This window comes from Cavia porcellus, unplaced genomic scaffold (assembly GCF_034190915.1).
Source record: "Cavia porcellus strain 051 isolate PalLab524CR breed Dunkin Hartley unplaced genomic scaffold, mCavPor4.1 scaffold_10, whole genome shotgun sequence".
Lineage (NCBI taxonomy): Eukaryota > Metazoa > Chordata > Mammalia > Rodentia > Caviidae > Cavia > Cavia porcellus.
Window position 1 is genome coordinate 84,427,662 of NW_026947493.1, and position 24,034 is coordinate 84,451,695.

The 24,034-nt window shown below is 45.8% G+C and overlaps 1 protein-coding gene across 1 annotated transcript in view; it reads right to left on the minus strand.

Annotated features, from left to right (window-relative positions):
• Azin1 (antizyme inhibitor 1) overlaps positions 1-24,034 on the minus strand; it is a 25,677-nt gene continuing 1,643 nt past the window's right edge. Inside the window, exons 2-12 of the mRNA NM_001291480.1 lie at positions 21,320-21,455; positions 12,083-12,279; positions 9,979-10,152; positions 9,296-9,468; positions 7,939-8,073; positions 6,030-6,111; positions 5,687-5,761; positions 4,665-4,827; positions 3,217-3,329; positions 2,473-2,687; positions 1-2,373 (exon numbers count right to left, since the gene is read on the minus strand). Coding sequence (NP_001278409.1) covers positions 2,262-2,373; positions 2,473-2,687; positions 3,217-3,329; positions 4,665-4,827; positions 5,687-5,761; positions 6,030-6,111; positions 7,939-8,073; positions 9,296-9,468; positions 9,979-10,152; positions 12,083-12,184 — 1,344 coding nt within the window. The 5' untranslated portion in view covers positions 12,185-12,279; positions 21,320-21,455 and the 3' untranslated portion in view covers positions 1-2,261. The remainder of the gene's footprint in view (positions 2,374-2,472; positions 2,688-3,216; positions 3,330-4,664; positions 4,828-5,686; positions 5,762-6,029; positions 6,112-7,938; positions 8,074-9,295; positions 9,469-9,978; positions 10,153-12,082; positions 12,280-21,319; positions 21,456-24,034) is intronic.

The window sequence follows — 24,034 nt, forward strand, 5'->3', positions numbered from 1 at the left end:
TGTCACACCAGTGCCATTGCACTGCTTAGCACAGTTTTAATAAAACACGATTCTGAGGGAGGCTTTAACCAAGGATGTAAAACCTCAGCTCTATTTCAGGAGAAGCCATCAAAGTAAAACATGAGAAATAAAAACATTTTATCTGTGTATTCAGAATCACACACAAGGTACCTTTTACAGTTCAATTTACTATATAGAAACCATTTGGGTTTTTATATTCTCAGTTAAATTTTGAACTGAGATTACAATATTATATTAAAAAGATTTTACATTACTTTGTTAGCATACCAAATTGGAATACACAAGGTCGAAACTTTAGGTTATGGCAAACAGTCTTCAGATACAATACAATGTCTCTCCAAGTTCACTTGTCACTCACACGAGGTGCCCGCAGGCCAGAGCTGCTCTCTAGCAGACAGCACAGTCGCCAGGCCTAGGGCTGGAGCCGGCCCGGTAAGCCCAGAATGTGGAGCGGTGCCGCCCTGGAAAGGCTCTGGCCATTTCTGCACCCCAACAGGTGGTCAAGGTAGGACCCACTCCTCCTTGGTACTGTTCTAACAAAAAGTTACATGGTACTGTGGAGTTCTGGACAAAACCCCATATTGTACCTTGGAAAAGTCCAAGGCGATTAGATGACAATGGACTGGGGCCCTACACTTTTAATAGGACCCATGCTATTCAAGTGGGCATTAATCAAATAAATATTAAGCACCTACTGGTTTGAGTCAAATCAGAGATTTGTGGCCAACTTGCTTCCACCTTGAAGTCAAGATGTGGAACCAGCTGCTGCAGGGCTCCCAAGCCTCCTCCATGCAGCATAGGTGGGGGTTCTGTCCGTTGGCACCAGAGTGAAGTCACATTTCCTCTTGGAGACAGAAACCCCACATCTGAACAGAGGAAGTCGCGGACAAAACGCGCCCTTGTGGTTTAGTACTGTTGTGATTCTGAGACTTAGGATTGCTAATATACTAGCAGCGATCAAAGCAAATTCCCGGCGATGCCTGCAGGGTTAGTGACATTAACCTCCTTCCCAACCACCAGAAAATTCTGTATGCAAAGAATTAAAATCATTCAGCCAAACAAATGGGAAATAGCAAGAAACTTACAAAAGAGTTCAAATCAGTAACAAAAAAAATTCTAAGTTTGAAATCATTGCAGTTAAATTGAAATGTGACCCCGTCTTCCCCTCCTCATTCTAAACTTAAATACTTCATGCAATAAAGGAAAATCTGATTTCTGGATACAGATGTAGCCCTTCTTTGCGTTTTAGTGCTCGTAGTTCTCTGCAATTTTATTTCCCTCCCCACCAAGTTTATTTAAAGTACTCAACAGAAATCCTCCATGTCAGCCAAAAAGATTTGTGATTCAAAGATTTACTAAGTAACTCTGCATTCTGCCTATACAGAAACACCTGGTTAGCATCACAATGGTTTAGGAAGGGGTAACATTTCAGGGTTAGGACTGTTAAACATCATGCTAACTGCACATCAACTCTCTGCAAGGAATCAGAACTTCACGATGATTTACCACACACTTTAAATTACTAATTAAATAACTCAAAAACGTACTGAGCCAAACTAAATTTAAATGAGCTATAAAGAAAAATAACCCTCAAAACAGATCATATACACATCTATTTCAAAACTACCTTTGCTACTACTAGCTAGCCCCTTTCCCAAAGTTTTAGCTGAAAAAAACAGTAAAATCTACACAAAATTTTATTGCAATCATACAAGGGTTACATTAGGTCAAATACAACAAATACTATGATGCAATTTTACATTAAACTACAGTTCAAAGCACAAATTTACACACTCTAAATACACTAAACGTATCTAATGAAGCCACACTCGTCTCCCCCCTGGCATCTGCTCTACCTGGGCAGAAGATTTAACTTTACACGACTTTTGGACATGAATCCTCAGTATAAAAACTGTGTACTTTTATGTAAACGGTTGAATGGGGAACCCAGGTTGTGGGCTTCCATCTCCACTAAGTCATCCATTTTGTTGCATATTTTATTTTCAAAGCGTAAAGGGTAGGACAAACTGTTAGGGTTAATCTGGACACATTATCTAACCCTCTCTGTTACTCCAACGAATTCTAGAAAAACACTGACTTCGTCTGGTCCCATGCAGCTACGACTTGATGTCTGTCTCTGGGAGATGAAGAGTGAGACAGTTTGGACTGCTCTCCACCCTGGAATGTAGACCAGACCCACGCAACCGAAACCTCAGACCAAGAGAAGGGCGTGGTGCCTTCTAGGCTTCGGTGGCAAAGCCGTCCTCCTGGCTCAGCTGAAGGCAAGAAGGCACGAAGAAGAAGCTCTTCATCACGGTGTCTGCAGCCACGCCCGCATCCTGCAGCTCGCACCTGCAGGGGAGAGGCGAGGTCAGGAGCGTGTGCGAGCCACTGTGCTGCGATCGCAGCCCGGAAAGCTTCCCGGCCACCTAGCTGAGGCCAGCGCCTTACCAGTCGCTGAATGACATCATGTAGTACATGGCCGGCCGCGGCACGTCCTTGAACACAGAGGCCTCCGGGAAGGAGTCTGCGCCCATGTCGGTGAAGAGCAGCCAGTCGCCCACGTCCAGCTCCGGGAGAAGACAGCTCTCCACGACCCGGTCAAGTTCGTCACAAGACGGACCCCACAGGCTGCTTGGGAAGAGAGGCTCACCCTCCTTGTATTTCTGTGCAAAGGTTTTAGAAAGTGACCTTTACTCATACTCACACAAAGGGCCTGCAGCTGCCCAGGCAGTGGCCTCACTCGGGAGCCCGCAAAGGAAGGGCTGCCAGGTGTACCATAACCATAGCAGCTGACTGGAACGCAGCCACAGTTGGGGTGCTCATTAGAGGGGGTATCTACACCCTAGAGTTTCCTCAAGTACAGGAGCGCTTGTTTAAGGTAACTAGGGGCTGGGCATGGAGGAACATGGTAGGAGCCCAGCACCTGGGAGGCTGAGGCAGGAGGACTGCAAATACAAGGCCAGCACGGGCAGTGGCAGCTTACGGGGAGGCCCTGGGTTCAGTCCCCAGCCCTGCAGGGTGGAGGATAACATCCAGGCCCCACCCCCCTTTTGTGGCAGCGGTGGTGGGCTAGGGACTGAATCCAGTGCCGGCCACACAGACGGACTCCACCACCCAGGTGCTCCCTCCCCCACAGCGAGGCTTTAAATGAACACGCAGCTCTGGCACGGCTTGCAGTGCAGTGCGACTTGCCTTGTGAACCTCTGGGAGGGCACTCAAGTCCTCAGACAGTTTACTCGCAAAAGAACCGTAAACACCATCATTCATGTAATACACGAAGGCTGGCTCACCGCTCCTGGTTTTTTCTAGTGAAATCAATCAGAAAAGAAGAAGGTAAGTTTGTAGTAAAATGTCTACGATATTGTATATATAGGCTACATTACCAAATAGAGCTATTATCTATAAAACTAATGCAGTATTCCCCCCTCAAAACCTTTAAATCAGTAACACTATTGCTATATGCTGACATACCTTAAAACAAAACTCGGCCTAAAAGCCTCAACACATAGTCCACGCTGCACTGCGGGCTGCCATAAACAGAAGCGCCCACGGCAGTAAGGCAGGCTCGGGAGAGGGAGGATGGCCCTGGGTGCCCCATGTACCAGCCACTGGGCCATGCTGGAGAGTGCTGCAGAGGGTGCGTCCAAAGCACCCACGGCCGGGCCAGCGAAACAAAGAATTTTAGGTACCACGGCTCATGAACCTAATTCCTTCCATGTTTCTGGTTACTAATGCTTGCCATTCAGTTGTGACCAGGATTGGGGATGAATTCTGCAACCAGAATGAAGCTTGTAAACTGGGAGCAACTGGGGTATAAATGACTGTATGTCATTTATACAACCTGCTGACTGTATCTGTAGGTCTCCATGAATCCCAGTGAGTAACATTACGTGTAGATGTGTTTGGGCAAAGGTTACTTAGAGGCTCTAACATCGTCTGGGTAACGGAGTTAGAATTCACTGACAAATGCCAAAGCTGGTGGGCAAAAGGCTGATGACAGGCACTACCTGCCATAATCTCAAATCCTGTCTTAACCCTAACTGAGTGAGCAAAACAAAATGCCAGCCCCATCAATATGAGGACAGGGGCCACATGATTCCTATCCCTAAGGTCTTGATGGACTTCTTCAGAGCCCACCCAGAGGACACTAAGCCAAGCTCTGCTCTTCAGGAACGTCAAAGGGCCTAGAGTATGTTCTGGAACCACCATCCAGAGAGGAACCCACCATCTCCCCAGGGACTGGGTACCTGTCCAGGTGGAGATTCAGGACAGTGGCGCTGGGTGTTATACAGACCATCTCACGCCATCCTGGGGCCTGAGCCGAAGATGGACTGGCAGGGCTCTCTGCTGGCCCTCAGGTTAGGACAGTACCATGCAAGTGCTACCTCGGGCCCACCCGAGGCAAGAGGTATCAAGCAGTGGCTTTAACAGGCAATGAGAATGAGCCCTGCGGCTCGCCTAAGCCCCCACGTCTAGGTGTCAGTGGCCGGGAGAGCCTGAACTTGTGTGGCATCTGCAACAGGACTTGGGCTGGCATTCTGAGCTGTACTCCGGCTGCTGGAGGCTGGAAGAGTTGCCTGTAACCGACGCCCACCTACTCACATCCAGACTAACTGGAATCACCTGACGCTGCAGCCTACCTCCAGCGGGAAACTTCTCAGTGTCAACAACTTTCTTCGCAATGATATTGACTGCAAGTGTGAAAGCGGAAGACACATAGTAGCTTCCAGGTTCTGAGACGATCTCAATGCCGGAGCCCTCAGGAAAGTAGACGTCCAGCAGAGGGCGGATAACGCGATTGACCTGCAGAGTTCAAATCCCGGGTTATGGCTTCAACACTCAACTACAGAATTCACAACACTGAAGAGACCAACAGCGGAACCTTACTGTGTTTCCTAAGGAAACTCCACAGCTCCAGTTACAGGCTGTGAAATGCAGCTGTTTACCAGGTGATCCTCCAACAAGTATGCAGACTTTCAAACTCAAGTTTATTTTATGGCTATCAACATGGCAGACAAGAAAAGCAAAACTCCAACTGGGAGTGGTGGTGCACACCTGTAATCCCAGCAGGCAGCAGGGCTGTTTTAAATTCAAGACCAGCCTGGGCTACAAATGAGCTCAAGGCCGACCTGAACTGCATGACCGACCCTGTCTCAAAAACAAACAAAAAGGCAAAACTCTTGCAGCATACTCGGCTGACAGCAACAAAGCTGCCAAGTTTCAAAGCAGTTTCTAGTAACTACAGCCTAAGGAAGAGGATGGGCAGGGAGCGTGGAGGACCAAAGCACACTTAGCCAATTCTGCTTCAATCTGGGAGTGCAGCTGGGACACTGGAGTCCCTGAACACCTCTGAGGGGGTGGAGTACAGCTCACGGTAGAACATTTGTCTACCATTCCTAAGGCCCTGGCTCAGAAAAAAAAAAAAAAAAAAAAAATCTGTAATGTGCTAGAAGCCAAAGCATTTCAAACTTTAAGGTTAGTTTGGTCGTCTCACCGTCTCATTGCCTATGATTCAGCTCAGCCCGGGCAACTTAGGGCCACTGTCTCAGAAAACTCACAGCTGGGCTCGGCGAGGACACAGCTAACCATGGTTCAATCATCTCTACCAGGGAGGAAGGAGCAAAGCAAGCGGACTACTCAGTCCGGTCCCTGAAACACCTACCGCTTCCAGCTGAAATGCAGTCCCTGTGAAGCCTCCGCCGATGTCTAACATGCTCATTGTAAAGCCAAATTCTCCCTACAGATGAGACAAAGATTTTAAATGCTTTTCCAAAATGTAACCCATTAATGCAGTGCCCCCTCAAACTTGACCGTACTAATGTACTAAATAACCTATTTTATTCTTTTATCTACTTAGAAAAGCTTGACTCTATGGGGTCCTGAACCCTCATGTTATTAAAAGCAAGATGCATGTCCTTAAGTGTAAGGACAGTTAATTCACACAGGCAGGAAAAGTCCTGAACACAGCCTTGACTTCAAATATCACAACAACTGAAAGCACTCACAGCCATGTCGAACACACACCGAGCATCCGAGAGCGCATGTACATACACTTGGGGTTCTTTGCAAGCCCTTGAAACATGGAATCTGAAAGAAAGAAGAGTAACACATGTAAAGCAGCTAACACATGTAAAGAGCAACACATGTAAGTTTTCAAGGAACCTCTCACAATTCCTTTCCTCCACCATTCACCATTCTGAACCTAATTTTGCGCCTGTAGGGAAGCTTCTAACTACTCAAGTTACAATGGCCAATCAGTGCAATGCCACAGCCAAAATCTGCTGCGAGCCAGGCACCAGTCACCAGAGGGAGCGCCTGCGGGTTCGGCTCTGCACGTACATATGTATCATGAGTAGCCAGCACCAACCCATGGGATCGTAACACCCTCCTTTCCAACATTTGACGTCATCTGACCAAGTGCACATGTGTCTATTGTGAGACAGAAATAAAAACTCACTCAGGTAGGCCATCCTTATTGTGATACTACAAGCTTTAGAAAATACTGGGCTAGGGATTTAGCTCAGTGGCAAAAGCACCTGCCTTGCAAGCTTGAGGCCGTGAGTTCGATCCCTAGCACCGACAAAAAAAAAAAAAAAAAAAAAAACAAAAACAAACAAACAAACCCCCTGAAGTTTAGCTGAAACAGTTTTGCTGCGGCCTGACTTAGCAATGGTCCACAGATGACACAATTCATGGAAATGTAAGCACCCCAACAATGCTATCTACCGTGCAGAACACAGCAAGGTTCAGGTTTTCATGTGGAAGGCCACCTGCCACATGTGTGCAGCGGGGCAGAAGGACACACTAAGCTGTGCAGCCTCATGAAGCCTCCTGAGGCTTAGTGGTATCTGTTTCCAGATCTGATTCAATCATTTGACCTGTTCATGCTGAGGCCATAATTCCCTGCTGGCAGCTCTGAACTGAATGCACCTGTCCCCACCAGCCTGAGCCACACGTGGTCCAAGTGGCCATCTCACGCCCACTGGGAGGCTGGCACTGCTGTTCAGTGAAAGGTGCTGATTCAGCAGACCAGATGCCATCCATTAGAGCCCAAGGAAACACTGAAATGATAATGCAAAGCTAGGTGTGGGGGCACACGCTTGTAACCCCAGCACTTGGGAGGCCAAGGCAGGAGGACTGCCGTGAGTTCAAGACCACCCTGGGTTACACAGTGACTTCAAGATCAGCGTGCACTACATAGTGAGAACCTGTCTCAAGGCGGGGGGGGGGGGGGGGGGAGATATCAATCAAATAATTACTGATAAACTATAAATATAAATTTCTTCTAAATTAATGAAATAAGTATTTCCATCTGGACATTAATTATTCAAATTTACACAGCTAACTAGATCTGGTCCATTTATAAACTTTTGAGAAATTCTACTAGTTAAGTCCAAAGACCAATAAAAGTGATTAGGTTTGTTTGTATGCCAGCCACAGCTCCTGTGAGCACCACCGGCTGGTGGTCAAGACAGCAGTGTGTGATACACCTCTCTGGCCTCACATAAAAACACCAAGTTTCCACAAATAAAAAACAGCAAGCGTAAGATTAACTGAAATGTTCCTGAAGGAGTAAAAGGAAAAGTCAGATGAGAAACGGAAATAAAATACACAGCCTAGAAGCTGAGTGCCATTTTATAACTCACTTGTAATCTAGCATGTGGGAGCTCTGCACCGGGGACCGTGGTGGTGTGGGCTGGAGCTGACGGTTTAAATTACTCTGTACTGACTATTTTGCCTCTTTATTGGAGGCAGTACAAAGCAGAAAGTATATTTGTTTTTTCCAAACTTAAAGAAAACCTATTTAATAACTAAAAGACATTGAGAACTTTGGATTTCATGCAAATGAAGTCTTTATTAAATCAACAACCAGAAACATTCTCACTGTAAGAAAAGGTTGGAAGGAATACTCACTTAACTCCCACTATTTGGACATCAAGCTCCTTAGCACATTCCAAGAGATGCCTACAGCTCTTCAGCGTGGAGCCAAACTTCATGCTGCCCTCCTCACCTCCTCTATCATCTTCCGTTGCAAGATGTAGTAAGACCCTAAGAGAAGGGGAAGATGATTGGGGCAGAGTTGTTTACACCATCATCAGCACATGTGAAGCCTGAAGGCGGTAGGAAGGGTGTTGACTATGTTGCCAGCGCTCCCAAATCCAGCGATGGATGAATCAAGTGAACCTAATGAAAAACAATCCTGTACAGAGAAAAAACTAGCAATTAGGGCCTACGTCAAGAAGCTGCCAAGGACAGGATTTTGGAAAATGCAGCGAGTTAGGGTTGGTGTGGTACCCAGAGTTAAGTTGGGTTCTGTAATGAAAGACTACATTACTTTCAAATGAAGTCCACTGGTCCTTAAATCCACCTGGAAAGACTAAATTCAATAGCAATGTCATCGATCTTTCAATAAAAATAGGAGGGTTGTGAAGTTCTTAGAAGTAGTTGGCTAACCCTCAATCACACACTGCTATTAACCTCTTACATCCTAGATTTCTAATGGGAAAGGAACTGCTGGAAGTTTTAGTTGTTATATGTCTCAAATCTTTCTGCTATGCCCTCCAAGACAAAGTGATTAAGGCTGACTTACAAGACCCTCATTAGTGCTTGTTAGTGCCTTGCCTGAAGGAGCACTGATGAGCGGGTGCTCAGGGAAACCGAAGCTTAGGGTGCAGAAGGCACCGCTAGCTCCCTGCCTCACAGCAGAGACATCTGAACACAGTTAAGCAGGCCTGGCCTTTTTTTTAAAAAAAGTCATTCGCTACAATTCCCTCTTTTTTTTTTTTTTTTTTTACTCGTACCAGGGATCGAACTCACGATCATGCGCTTGCAAGACAGCTGCTTATGCAGCTGAGCTAAATCCCCAGCCCCTAATTCCCTCTTTCATTCAAATGTTTTTCAGGATAATTAATGTCATGATACCTTAATAGTAAGTCAGTAAAAACAAACTAACAAAAACCATCCTATGTCCTTCTGAGACACTAACCCATCACACGGCAGTGGCACTAACCTGATCACCGCGCATTTCCTCCCAAGCTACAGATCATAAGATTATTTCCCAGGCCAGGCCCATCAGCCCATGTCCACCCCAAGGGGCACAGAAGCAGGCGTGACATGCCGTCAGCATTTTCAGTGCAGAAACCCCCAACAAGTCAAGGCATAATTACGCTACAATGCTGCTCTCCTACGAAAGCCCTTCTTCCCAGGCCACACACAGTCCGCATCCCCTCAGTAGTAACATAATGTTCAAGCACTTAGCTTTTATACTTACTTGGCATTTGAGTGATTACGAGCAATTTTCTTCAATTCAATTTCATTGTCACATGTCATGATATTCACTCCAATTTTTGCTGCATATTTTATATGTGAAACTTGCTTGCAAGGACTTATGTAAATAATATTTTCTGGAGATACGCCCAATTCTTGCACTAAAGCCATTTCATTCTGTGAAGACATTTTTAACACTGTCACTTCACTGGCAAAACTCTCAACAGCTTTTCAGCTGACCACGCACACATGCTCGTATGCAGGCACACACACACTTCCCTTGTGAAGCGCTGGGGCCTGAGGCCGAGGCCTCCTGTGTCCAGACAGGAGCTCCACCACCGACTGCCCCCTCCTGGGCCTCTGAAGTGATTTTCTGCTTGGACTAAGGCTGTATTTCTTGCTATCAGTGTGTGCTCGCTCACTCGTGCTTTTCCACCCTGCTCTGCCCAGACATATACTACGGTCAGAAGTAGAGCTCATCCTGGCCTAACGGTAAGGAACAAGTATGCTTCTGTCTCATAAAGGGAAAGCTTTCCAAAGGGCCATCGCCTGCAGCCTCCCTTCACTCCCACAGCCGAGAAGTCAGCAGATGACCCGAGGGTCTGCATTTAGCCCCTCCGAAGCCCCGCTTCCTGCTACTGCCCCGCTGGGTTAGGGTGCATGTGTGAGCAGGGAAGGAAGACTCACCTTGCTGGAGCAGGCGAAGCCCGTCCCCAGCGCCGCCAGGATCTCCAGCACAGCCGGGGCTGAGTTGCTCCTCACCGTGTAGAACGGCTTGATCTGAGCAGCCACACTCTGCCACTGGCTGTGCTTCTTCACGATTTTCCCGAGATCCCCCACGAAAAATGCACTCTTCCCTGTCTGCATCGATACGGGAGGGAAAGGAGGAGCGAAAACATCAGGCTTCCTTCCGTACTGGACAACCGCTGAAGAGTAATCACTAGGGCACGCGAGCATTAAAGGGGCCTGAATGCTTCTCACCTTCCTTGATCAATCGGACACTGTTGTGCTTCACTGGCATACAAAAAGTGAGGGGTTTTAAAATGCATCAATTTACACCGACTTTTCTTGTTTCGTGGCTGCCTTTTCTGATTTACTTTACTGAAGCAGGGCGCTGTGTGAGACATGCTGCAGCCTTGATCAGCCCAGAAGTGTGGGGGTGACTGACGGGCGGGCAGGGGCTGCTGCCACTCACAACAGACCGACTTTAGCATTCACGGCATAATCTGGCAATACCGTAGGGAAAGCTCAAAAAGATTTAGACTTTCAAACATACTTCAGAGCATGGCTGTAGTCCTACCTACTTGGGAGGAGGAGGAGGAGGAGGATCAGTCAAGCTAGGTAACAGTGAGATCCTATCCCAAAAAACAAAACCCCATGTCCCAAAGGCCCACCCAGGACACTTTTCCCTCCACACAATAAACTGACTTGATACTCCCAAAGGCACTCGGGAGACTGAGGCAGGGACAGACCCATGAACCACCTGTGAGTTCAAGGCCAGTCTGCACTGTGGAGCATGATCTTGCCTCAAAAAACCAAAGCCTCCAAAACCCTGACAAACAGACCTGGGGCTTCTGCACTGAGCTGTATCTCCAGCCCTTTTAAGTTCTTTTTATATGGTTTTACTTTGAGACAAGATGTCAACTGAGTTACGACGTTGCCCAGGCTGAGCTTAATCTTGAGTCCTCCTGCCTCAGCCTCCAGGGTGCTGGGATATAGGCCTGCACCACTACACCCATTTTCAGTGTCCTCGGAAACGTGTGAGACTGAAAACTCGTAGTGAGCAATGGAAAACTAAGTAATTGTGCCTGCTGGGGAGCCTTCATGTGACGGATATGCATGCAGTAGAACTAAACAGGCCTAGGGAAGAGCAGAAGTGGGGAAGCAGATGGAGAGGCAGCCACTGCTCCGTGCGTCATGGAAGACAGGAGTCAGGGAATGCAGCCGTGAGGGAGGAGACCAGCAGATCAACTGGCTCGGCAACGTCCTGGGGCCACAGCCAGAGAGGGTCCTCGGGAGGGCAGCCTGGCCCAGGGCGGATGGGTGGCTACTTCTAGGAAGTGCTACAAAAGTCAGCAGCACAGTGAAGCGGCCAAGGAAAGGTCAGCAAAATGCGACCAGCTCTCCACTGCTGTGAGAACACACGGAGGAAAGGCCCTGCGGGGGTGAGGGGAGGCGGAGGTCCCGTGGACCCAGGAGAGCACAGCCTGCAGTCTGATTATGGTATTACTGAGCACTGACTTAACGTGAAGGTAATTCTCCAACAAATCTGGGGAGTTCAGAAAATGAGCTCCCTCCCACAAAGAAACAAATTCCATCATGAAGTCAGTAAATGAAAATAATTCTATCATCTAAAATGCAGTTGAGGCTGGGATTTAGCTCAGTGGCACAAGTGCCTGCCTGGCAAGTGCAAGGTCCTGAGTCCAACTGCTGTATCAAGTAAATTAGTAAATAAATAAATAAAATGCAGACAGACAACTTTAAGAAATAGTGAAATTCTGTGCAAGTGAACTTTGGGCAGCAGCATGTGCCTCACATTCTGCCGAGAAACACAAGCCAGACCTTTGGAAGAACTAGGCGCTATGAGGCCTGGCCGAGATTTTATAAAGCATTCTTTTATAACATGGGCTAAAAATAAACTCCGGCATTATTCAAAGGGGATGGTGGTGGTGGGGTTGGTGTCATGTTCAATCCACCTGGAAAAATCAAGTAACAACCAAGCACTTCTGTCAGAGTAACAGCTGAGAGATAGAACAGTGCTGACCCTCTGTAGCACCAGGGTGTAACTTACCAGGGTATGTTCATTAACATAGTTATCAATAACATTTCCAAGGTTTGTTCCTTCATCCAGCAGGCCAACGGAGTAGTTTGCATCGTCAACGAATCCTTTCATCTCAGCCGTATTCCACAAAGCCGAAAGTCATAAACCAGGAAAAACAAGTGATGGGCCACCAAGCTTATGTCTGGGTCCTTAGAATATGCAACAAACTGCCAAAACAGAAGTCACATCACAATCTGCATTATTCAATAGGTGAGCATGCGGGAGCTGGCAGGAAACTGCTCAGTCATGAGTGTGCTCCCACATAACACTTAGGAAACCTTACATTAGTGCTAAAATCTGTTACCCATTTTAAAACCAGCTCAATGCAGCTTATGGAAACGCAGCCACATGTGCGCTATACTACATGGCAGCACCAGGGAGCTGCAGACTCACAGCCTTGTGCATGGAAGGTGGCCTTAGGGACAATCTGTGGCAGTGACCTGACTGCCTGGGTCCTGATTTCAAGCTAAAATGATGCTGGCAACATCAGCAGAGCCAGTGGAGGTCTCTCAGGTGATCCGATTGGTGAAATTACTGACACAAAACCTGCAGAGGGGGCTCTGCGTACAATCTTCCACTCACTTCTCTAACCCAATGATGACCTAGTTACTTCCCTGAAAGGCTTCTGTAAAACACCTGTTTAAATAAATCTTATACCACTGTAACTGGAAACCTGAAACAAGCTAAGATCTCTGGAAAGCTTCAAGCTAACTCCTCCTCCACCCATCCACCCACATACCCACCCAAAACACCTTCCCTGTTCCCCAGGTTACCCATTCTCCCCTCTGGACCCCATCGTTGAAACACCAACTTATCTTTGCTGACTTTCACTGGCCCTTAGGTTACCTAGGAAATGACTTCTTGGAATGTAAACAAGACACAACAAGCCCTCCAGACAGCAGCTGCCCCAGCAGCCTATCCAAATCTGCCAACCTACTCCATGGCCCCTCCACTCCTCACCGCCTACCAGGAGGCACATTCTGTTTCAGGGGTCCCCAAGCCAAACTTTGACTTTTTGATTTCCAAATAGTTTTAATTTTTAAAACTAACAGTTGTATTTCCAAGGAGCTAACTACATTCAGTTCCATTCATTAAATTTCTTTCATCCTATGGTGGAAACTAAATAAAGCTGAGGTTATTTTTATTTTACTGGAGAAGTTAATTTTGGTTTATCTGCATGAGAGCTTATACTTATGTGGTAAGTTAAATTACACCCTAGACTTCGTCTAAGGGATGTTGTAACAGGACTGATGTAAATTTTGTGTCCAGAAAGCAGGCATTTTAGGCTAAGGATGCACGTAATTATTTTAAGCAATGTTAACTCCAGTAGAACATCAATTTTAGGGGGTTACTACATTCAATGAGGCACTAGAAGACACGAAAAAAGGCCACTCATACAAAAAGATAAACGCCTTGGCAAATAAATGTAAGACTAAGGCAAGACCTTTGTATTAAGCATTTTGAGACAGGCACTAACTGCGCCATTCAGGCTGCCCTCCAACTCTCGGTGACCCTCTGGCCTCACAGCCTCCAACGGCTGGCATTAGAGGCGAGCACCTCTATGCCCAGCTCGTTAGGTTTAAACAGTCGGCTCCAAAGAAAGAAAATTTAATCATTATCTTTAACCACGTAGACACACAAACACAAATGTATCCACTGATGCCCTCGTGACCCTTTCACTCACTGGGTCACTGTGGGCCACCGCAGAACCGCAGCCGTACCCCGACAGTCTAGCTCTTCAGGTCACGACAAGCTAACCTCAAGCTCCATTTCCCTTAGCCCAGGAAGGGCAACTTTCCTGCACCTCGCAGAAGCCCTGTACCTAGAAAGCTCCAGGCCCCTTGGTCCCCCTTCTATGTGCTTGGCTGTTCCCACTCTTTGGGCTTTTCTGTAACAGTATGATCACAGCAATGTTTTTTCCAAGTACTTTTTCAAGCTGCATGCTGGTGATCAACTAACGAGATAAAATAAAAAACCTGCTTCCGCATTCCTATGCCTTACAGAATCCTTAGCTTGGAAATTCAGCACTGCAACCAAAAACTCATTTTCAGACACCGACTCCCATGACTCTTGATCACAATATCCTGCTGGGGCTGCGTCACAGCCTTCACTCTCTACTCCTCTCCACCTGACTCTTACTTCCTCTTTCTTTGGTGCTGGAGACTCCTCCCAGACATCCATGCAGCAGAGCGCTGAGTGACACCCCTGGACTCTCATCTTCAGTATTTTCATCTTGCTCCTCTTTTTCAGGCTTGGACTTCTGATCTTGCATCAGATTTCCAGAATGCTGGGATGCCAGGCCTGTGTCACCATATCTAACTTCTTCCCTAAATGTTAAGTCTGATCTCAGGCAAAATTCGAAAGGTTCCAAATTCTGTATCCCTCTTAAAGATGACATGCATAATGCGTGCCCACTTTGACACCTATCAAAAACTGTCCGAGTAGTACCCATACAGGGGAGCTCCCAGGTGCCTCTTGCAGCCAACTGCAATTGCCATCCCAGGCAATCTGCAGCCTGACTTTCCGCCAGAGGCTGTGTCTATGGCTGGGTGCGGGCCAGAGGGTGCTGACCCCACTCTCGGGTAATTGCAGGATGAACCCAGCGGTGCTGGCCCACCTGACGCTGCGCTCCTGGGTGGACTCTCCCTGAAAGTAGAACAGGGAGAGCTGAAAGGTGCACAGAACCCTGAACACCGTCCCAGACGCCTAGGCAGGAGAGTAGCCACAATCTTACACCTTTTTTCGATGATCTCCTAACAGGGCTTTTACTCTGTAAAGGTGGAGCCCCAAGATCCTGTGAAACAGATACCATTGCAGTCCCTCAGGACTGACTGGGCACTCAGCTCCCACTTGAAAAGCAGTGGTCGAGGCCCTCTGTGTCCTGTCATCAGTGGCAAAACCTCCCTCACACACTGACTGCCTCTGTAATCGGCTGCAGAGCACCGGAAGGCTAACAAAAACACACATTGCACAGCGAGATCCTGTCTCAAAAACTTGTCTTACTATGCAGTGTAAACTGACCTTGACTGAACTCACTATGTAGCCCAGAATGGCCTTAAACTTGTGTCAATCCTCCTGCCTGAGCCTCTGGAGTTCTGGGACTTACATGTGTGTGCCACCACACAAAAAAGTGTATCTTCACTAGGGAAGCTGAGATAGGAGGATCTCAAGTTTGAGGCCAGTCTAGGTCACATCTAATGAGTGCAACAGCAGCCTGAACTGCATAGTGAAACCCTGTCAGTTTGACCCCAGTACAAAAAAAAGTATACTTTAAGGACAAAATGAATATGGGATTTCCATAGCAACATTACTTTTGCATGTGCAACTAGCTGCTCAGCTGGAGCAGGTGACCACAGCCATATCCCCTGACAGATGGCTGTGGTGGTGGGGTGTGCCCTATCTCGAAATTTCAAAACTGGACTTTCTTTCCTTTGGTGCTGGGGATGTAGCTCTGTGAGAAGGCCCTAGGTTCAATCCCTGGCACTGCAAAACAAAAACATGCATTTATTGTCTTGGTTAGCTTAGAGCAGACTTTACTGCCTGGGTACTCTGGTGCCCACAGAAAGATTATGTATCAAATATCTATAGTATAGTCACTGTATCAATTAAGCAACAAGATCTGAGGAACGCCTAGGAGGCCTATGCACGATGCCACGGGACAGCAGGTCACCTCCACAAAACAGGTTAGGACTGTGTCCACTCAGCAGCCCCTCATTCTCCAGGTGTTCCATCCCATGCAATCCTGGGGCAGCGTCTGGCAGCTACTTTTCACGCTGGCTGTGGCCTTCCAGGAGTCCTACAGCCTAGGGCACACACTACCCTGATGCTAAGTTGTAAGAGGCAGTCCCTGAGCCATCTTTCCTTATCTTTTTGTTGTCTGTGCCCTCATCCAGAGAAACAGCTACTTGAGGGTTGCTTACCTGGGGACTTGTAGAGGATTGGCACTGGTGGTCCACTTAACACCACTGAATTGAATCAGCGTGGTGCTGAGCATGGAGGGCCAACATGAAGCCTGCAACCAGCATAAAAGGGAGACCCAGAGAGCGGAGGAACACTGTGGGTTCTTCTAAGTGGTGTTGCTGTTTGGAGCAACACCTCCTGGAGGAGCTTGTCATGTTGGCTCCCTGATAAGAACTTGGCTGTTATCATTGGAAGAGCTCAGGACTTTGTTGCAGAGGATGGCTGTGGTTCACTTTGGGGGAGCCCTGGTCCTTACGTTGAGCACTGCTTCCTGGCTCTGGAGGGGAAGATGTGTGCTGCTTCATCTCAAGGAGAAGCTTGTCACGCTGGCTTCCTAATATGGAATTGGCTGTTTATCATCATCAGGGAAGCTTGGGACCTCACTGTCACTGAGGATGGCTGTGGGACTTTTCAGGTCGGCCTTGGTCCTTATTTTGAGTGTCACTTCTTGGTTTCAGGACAGAGCTTCCAGCCTGCTAGCACAGAAACTTCACCCTGCTGGCATAGAACTTTCTAGTTTCTACCGCTGACCTTTGGGCCTTCTCAGCGCAGATCTTTGGGACACACTTTCATTGTCATGGGCTCTAGGTTTTCAGTTGAACTCATGCTGGTTATTGCCATGGGATTCAGGCCAGCAGCTAGATTTTCTAAGTTTTTAGTGTTGTAGACAGACTTATTGAACTTCCTTTGTATGACTCCTTGGGTGACCGTTTTAACTCACACTATGATGATGATGATGTATCCCATATGTACTTGTTCTCTCTGCAACTCCCGAGTATAACAGGACTGTTACTCTAACATGCTGGAAAACTACAGAATTCACCCAGAGAAGGAACAAGGTGCGACCGTCTGGTTCCTATTAACAGTCACAAGCTCACTGTGGCTGATGCTAGCAGTTCTTCCCAGGAGAACTTTCTGCATTAAGATTTCTTTACTGGTATGAGCTCCTCAGTGTTTCAAGCATGAGCCTCACATAACTAAGGAAATGAAATTTTGAGGAAAAAAAATCCGGAGTCCATCTCAGCCCCAAACTGCATTTGAGCCTTATTTATTAGATTTAGGTAGCCACCTGTCTGGTGGATCCTACTGAACACGCGAGTGTTCAACAATGCTGTTCTCATCAGCATTAGAGAGCAAGTCCACATATGGAATTTTAGGACCCCCGCCATCCTCTGAATGACTCTGCTCATGGTAACAAAGTTTGATTTACAAACAAAGGTTATTGGACTCTGTACAGGAGGTAAATTCTGAATGAGGGTTATGCCATAAAGGCAGAAAGTTTAAGAGAAAGAGTCTGCTGTCTGTGACTCCTTGGGAAGCCAGTCAGGTCCAGGCATCTCTAGCTCCCCAGCTGCTGAGGTCATGGGCAGGCTGACCCTGGCCTAACCCTCATGACTCAGCACACCACATGCCAGCGGGGAGATGCTGCACTAGACAGAAGGATTCACTTGGTGTGTGACCCACTGCATGGTGACCCCGGGACAGAGCCAAAGCACAAGCACCTGTCCTCCTGAGCCTTTCCCCAAATGCCCCTCCAGGTGGCCAGCCTCCAGCATTCCACTAAACCTACCAGGAGATCCGGTGCAGTCTAGCCAGACAAACGTCCTCAGTGTGGGAGTGGCCGCTGGGTGAGTGAGGTAGCAGACAGAGCAGGCTGGGAGCAGCCAGTGCTGACACACGGCTGGCAGTCACTGTTATCTTGCAGCTCAAGTGCCCTGTGCAATAAATAGGAACCCTTTCCACCCCCTTCACCACTGAGCTACACTATCTCCCATCTTTGTGGCCCTCCCAGAAAAGGTTCTACACTTCCCCAAAGCAAGAACATCATGCCTGCAGATCTCATTCATCTAACACGCTATTTATTCACTGTGCTTGTACAGAGTATTTCTCTGCTACCTTATGGGTAAAAACACAACATTAAATATTACTTTATGTATACCAGGGAGACATACATACCTTAAAAATCTGTGTATTTCAATAATAGTTTAAAGGCATTGAATAATAAACTGCTGCTTTACATTCCTACATGAACACAGAATTAACCATGACAATTAACCATGACAGGTAGGGTACATTTTTAAAGCAAACTTAGGAGTGCATTTATTCAATTCACTGAATCCTTTTCCTATACTTACTATGAAGGGTTATGTTTATGGTAAAATATGAACTCATAACCAGATCCACTGGTAAAGGCAAAGAGTAGAGCTGCTAGTAAAACTTCGTCTGAATTGAAAGATTTAGATATGTTCAATTAGAAAGAGATGAAGTATTTCATAACTTTCTTCTTTTCTAATAAAGGTACTTGATGTTAAAAAAATAAAATGTGTTCAATTAGGCTAATGTATTAATTAAAACTGGTGTCAGAACTAATATGTATTAAAAACTAGCTCAATGGAAAAACATTACAGCAGCATAAAGTCCTAGGAAAATTTTGAAAAGGACATCAAAGAATTTCTACCATCTGAAATACTTTTGGCAAAACATCTGTAAAAAGATGTGTCCAGTGTTAGAAGATGGGAGTGTGTTGCAGATGGAATATGGTACTAAGGCCACGTTCAGTAGCCAGAAAAGTACTGTGCGTACTTTAAAAACTAGCTTTGAAGGCAGGTGTGGTGGTGCACGCCTGTTACCCTGGAACGTAGGAGGCTGAGGCAGCAGGATGGCCATGAGTTTGAGACCATCCTAGGTTCTATATAAGTGGTTACAAGGCCAGTCTGCACTGTATAGTGAGACCCTGTCTCAAAACACAAAATGAAACAAGACCAAAAAATGAACAACCTAGCTTTGAAAGATATAAGTAACTTCCAATGTTTACAGATACTAAAATTCAGGTGGTCATTTGACTTCAAGCTTACCTTGAAGCCACCTGTGGGGTCCCCTGGGACTTTCTTGAGAGCCTATGTGGGTACAGGGACATTAAGCATTAGTTCTGCAGAGCTCACAGCTACAGCGGTGCCATGCAAGTCATTTCCACAGGGCACTGCTTTAGACTCTGCCAATGATCACCAAACAGTGCTGTGACACACCAGAAAACCACAGCATCCTGGCATCCACTAGTGCTAACTGTCACATATGGGAATCACACTTCTAAAGAGTGGGCTTTTCACATTTTTATTAATTTTAGGGAAACCTACGACACATCCTTCTGCATTCATCATCTGTCAGGTTGCAGGGCTAAAGTGTAACATGTGTGAGGAGCAGTAGGGTCACGTTTATGTGGATACATTAAGCAACACTCTCCTAGAATCAGTCAACACCCCATAATCACACTTCTTCTAAAGTAAAACCTGGAATATTAATTAACATTAAATGCAATCATATAAAAAAAGTTTCAGTCAACACTAATTCAGGTCAAGGTTTCCTCCCAAACTAGAATAAATCACATCAAGAGAGCTGTAAGAATCTTGTTGAAGAGCTTTTGGATTTAAGAATGGTATGAACAGACCAGAGATACAGCTCAGGGCGCAGCACCAGCCTGGCAAGTGCAACATCAAGTTCAATTGCCGGTATCACAATAAAAAAACTATGAGCATGGTACTGTGGGCGTACAGCGCGACAAGGCACCCAAACCAGAGACCGGGTCCCCGGGCACGTCTTCCTCATCGCCCCAAGAAAGGGGCACTGCGGTGAAACCCTACACCATTACTCTCCACATTGAGGACTACTTTTTCCCTTTGGGGCTTCCAAAGGTATCCGCTCAGTGGCACCTCGGAGGAAATTATCACTAGGAATAGTAAGTAAATGGTGAGATTTAGGTTCTAATCAAGGAACTAAAAGAAGGCTTGTATTTCAATATGGTCTTCCGTAAAAGATGAACTTGCTCTTCAACACGCCTTTTCTCTCTGTGCCCCAGGCTGGCCTTCCTTGTGGAGATCTTCCTGCCTCAGACTCCTGAGTCACCTCAACAAGCTCCATGTCAGACTCTCTCATCTATTCTGGACCAAGTCAATCAACCTCACTCCAAAAGGCATTGTCAATCTCTAAGCCAGCCTGGGGTCCCACTTGTCAGGCAAAGAGCCCAACAAAACTCAGGTAACGACTTAGTGCGAGCTGACAGCAACCCCACTTGTCCCTCACTTGTGTGCAGGTGGCCTGATCCCAGCACTGACTGATCCGGTCTGGGGTCTGTGTTTCTGTCCTGGGTGGTGCTAGCACTAATCGCCAAAACACCCCAACGCACAACTAAAGACAGCAAGGCACTCAGCAGAGACCACTGCACCTGCTGGGGCTAGGACAGCTGTTCTAGCCCAGCCTTACAGCTGTCATTCAAAGGAGCACTGTGCTCAACTCTGCACGGAGAGGAGGAAAAGTCAGACTAGAGAAGCTGCATAGGACTTTCAAGACAACGTTTTAAACCTGCTTTGTTTTTAGCCTTGATAATGTGAATTAACATCTAATATATCTGAAAGATTTACATTAATACACTCCAATACAGAGTCTCGGTGTGTAGTCCAGACTGGCCTCAACTCAGGGAAACTCTCCTGCCTCAGCCTTGCAAGTGCTGGGATTACGATTGGCATGTGTGAATAACTGTATCCAACTAGGACAGGACGTGCGATACTCTGTAGTAGATTAGACTAAAATACGAAATGGACATTCTCAGCTTTCCTGAAATGGGTATTCCTTCCAATTTTCTGGCCAACTGCAAAACATCTAGATTAAAATACCAAAACCCAAGTTTCAGTTAACAGAAAGTCTATGCATAATACATAGCTACATGAGCCAGTAGTTCAAACTTAAACAACTACTTCTTGAGAAATTCCATTTTGCAAGGAGTCTCAATTCCAAATTCAACCCATGCACGAAACACCAAGCCGGCCAAAGCTACCTGGTAGTAGACAGCACCTAAGGGAACATGCAAGCTTGGCTTCCGTGCCCAGCACCAGAGGTGACTTTTCTAGTCTAGTCTAAACATCTGCACCCACTAAATCAATTGGCAGAAGGATGTGATAAACTCTTATCTTCCAAAAATCGCCCTCCAACTTATGTTAAAACCTGAGCTAGTACAATTTCTTAGAACTTTTGACAAAAGAAACAAACAACAAAACCAAAAACACATTAAGTATAGTAATATTTGTAATGTATTTGAGACAAATGATAAGCGATTCAGAGATTACTAAAAATGCATTCAACTAATTCAGTTGTAGCTAAAACCTGTAGCTGTCAAATCTGACAGAACTTTCGAAGAACTTCAAGGTCACTGGACCTAATTTCATTTCATTAGGACTCCGCAGACAAGGTACTCACATGGACGAGTTAGGAGATGGAACCCCTATCATCAGCTAGGCTCCCAGGGGGGCTCGGCGTTGAAGTCGAACTGCTCCCTATACAGCACTTCTCCTAGGCCCTCTGGGTAGTTGTACACTCGGTCAGAAAGTTCGCCCTAGACAAGGAAATAAAGGTAGCAGATGGTCCATGTTACGAGGAAGAGTTTACACTTCAAGCAGGTTGACGTGAAAAATAGTGTGTCCCACTGAAGTCCCATTAGACAAAATGCTTTCAAAGCCTTTAACACAGTACCAAGCATTCTTTTATGCAGTAAGCCTTTCTAAGCTGCTGCACTATACAGTTCTCAGAACCTGACACCGTGGTCATCGTATCGAGGTGCTTTACCTACCTACTGATGAGTACCTAGCCATCACATGACTTTGGCTTCTGTCTCCTAAGTGTACTAGCCTAAAAGTTAAAAAAATTTACAGATATCCCACACCAACCTCCAAAACCCCGTTGTATCAGCAAAACCTTAATACACGATGGTGTACACAATCTCAGCATCTGGACCTAGCCAGAACATCCTTTTACTCCTCAAGTTCAAATCCTCCTTTGCTCTAAGTGTAAATTCTTACAATACTAAAATGTTTTAAGATCTCAGACATGAAGTGTCGGAAATAACCACTGAAAAATCCTTAACATTAGGCAACTAACCTTTTCTGGTTTATCTCCTCTTACATAGCCCATCTAGTTTTAGTTCATTCTACTGCCACTAGACGCAAGAGAATGTGAGAGTGCTTGGGACACTACACAATAGGTAAAAAGTTTAGAACTGAACACCACTCACAACTGGCTGGCTGGGTTAATCACCTCTCCGTTAAAATGTTACATCTATGTTTCCTTTGCCACTGGATTATACTGTTTTCACATAGTATAACTTGACCCTTGTTTGCTACAAAAGGGATGTTAAGAAAGAACTGGGAATAGGAAACCAGAGATGAAAGGGCAGGAATCTGAAGGGTGTCAGAAACACCACCAGCACATCTAAAGTTTCTCTCACCTCAAGAAGGGGAGGTCACGCGTAGCAGGTAAAATGTTCTACCTACCTAGCATCTTCGGGATGATCACAGTTGGTGAGGAAAGGCCCCACACCAACTTGAAATCATGAATACAAATTTACATTACATTCTAAATTATGTACTACCCACCCTATAGACATTTCAATTCTTCTTACACTAGAGAATTTTGAGGCAGGGTCTTGCTATATAATTCAAAATGGCCTTTAACCCATGGTGATCTTCCTGCCTCAGCCTCCAGGGTACTGGGATTTAAGGGCATGTGCCACCACGCCCTGCTTTAAATAAACAAAAAGCCTAATCGTGCAGGATGCAGTTCATTCTCAATTACCCTAAGAAACAAGACAATTATGCTGAGTGAAATATTACTCATCTCTCCCTACTATATTACCTGTTTTGTTGCTTAAGGAACTGAACAGCAGCAATGTGAAACACATTTTCACTCAACAAAAAGGAAGGAACTGAGGTCCCAAAATTTGCAAGTCATATTTTAATGGCTGTTAAAAAGAGTACATAGACAAGATGGCTATTTGCATACAAGACAGATGGAATGTTTATCTGGTTAGTTAAGAAAAAGCACGAAGAAGGCTGGGGATGTAGATATGGCTCAGTGCTAAGCCCTTGGGTTCAATCCCAGATATAGCCAGAAAAAAATACATAAAAACGGAAATGCGGCCAGGTGCAGTGTTACATACCTCAGGAGGCTGAGGCTGAATGATCCCTGGGAAGATGGCATGGGCATATGAGTTCAAGACCAGCCTGAACTACACAGTGAGACTGTCTCAAAAATCAAAACCAAGGGATGGGGGTACAGACAAAAGGCAGTACAGAAAAAGATAATTATTCTCAGTTAAGATATTTTTGTGTGTATATCAGCTGGGTCCAACACAACACTGCACCAAATCAAATCCCTTAAAAAACATTGAGAAAACAGGAGGAACCAAACAACAATCAGCAAGCAGTCACCAGTCAAGTACAATGAATCTCCCAGCCCTTTGACTGTAAACTACTTAAAACTTAGTATCTCAAAATTATCATTTTTGAGCACATATTGTCTTTACTTATTTCCAACATCACTGTTATTTTAAAAACTCAAAATCCCAGTCTGAATCCAGGCGTGGTGACACATTCCTGTAACCCCAGCACTTGGGAGGCTGAGGCAGGTGTTCCAAGCCAGCGGGGGCTACACAAAGCTAGCCTGAACAACAGTTCAGTGAGACCTTGTCTCAAGAAACCAAAATTTAAATAAATAAGGAAAGAAAGAGAAAAAGCAAGAGAAGGCTGGAAAACTAGCAGCAGAAAAGACTGAGAACCAAGGCAACTAAACACAATGTAATACACTGGACTGGACTCTGGGAATGAGAAAGAACAACAAAGAGAAACTGACAACCCCAAAAGAAACCTAGAGGTTATTAATACCAAAACCGATTTCTTACTTTTGACAAATGTACCCTGAAGCGTTAAAATGCCAGCAAGATTGACCATAGGATGTTGGATGTGGGAACTGTTACATCTTTGCAACTTTTCTGGGAAACCAAACTACTCTAAAATAAAATCTATTTTCAAAAAATTAAGCAAGGGATTCACACAATGAAATAATACTCAGCAATAAAAAGGAACAATTTGCTGATAAATTCAGTAAGAATATAAAAAACATGCTAAATTAAAGCCTTTT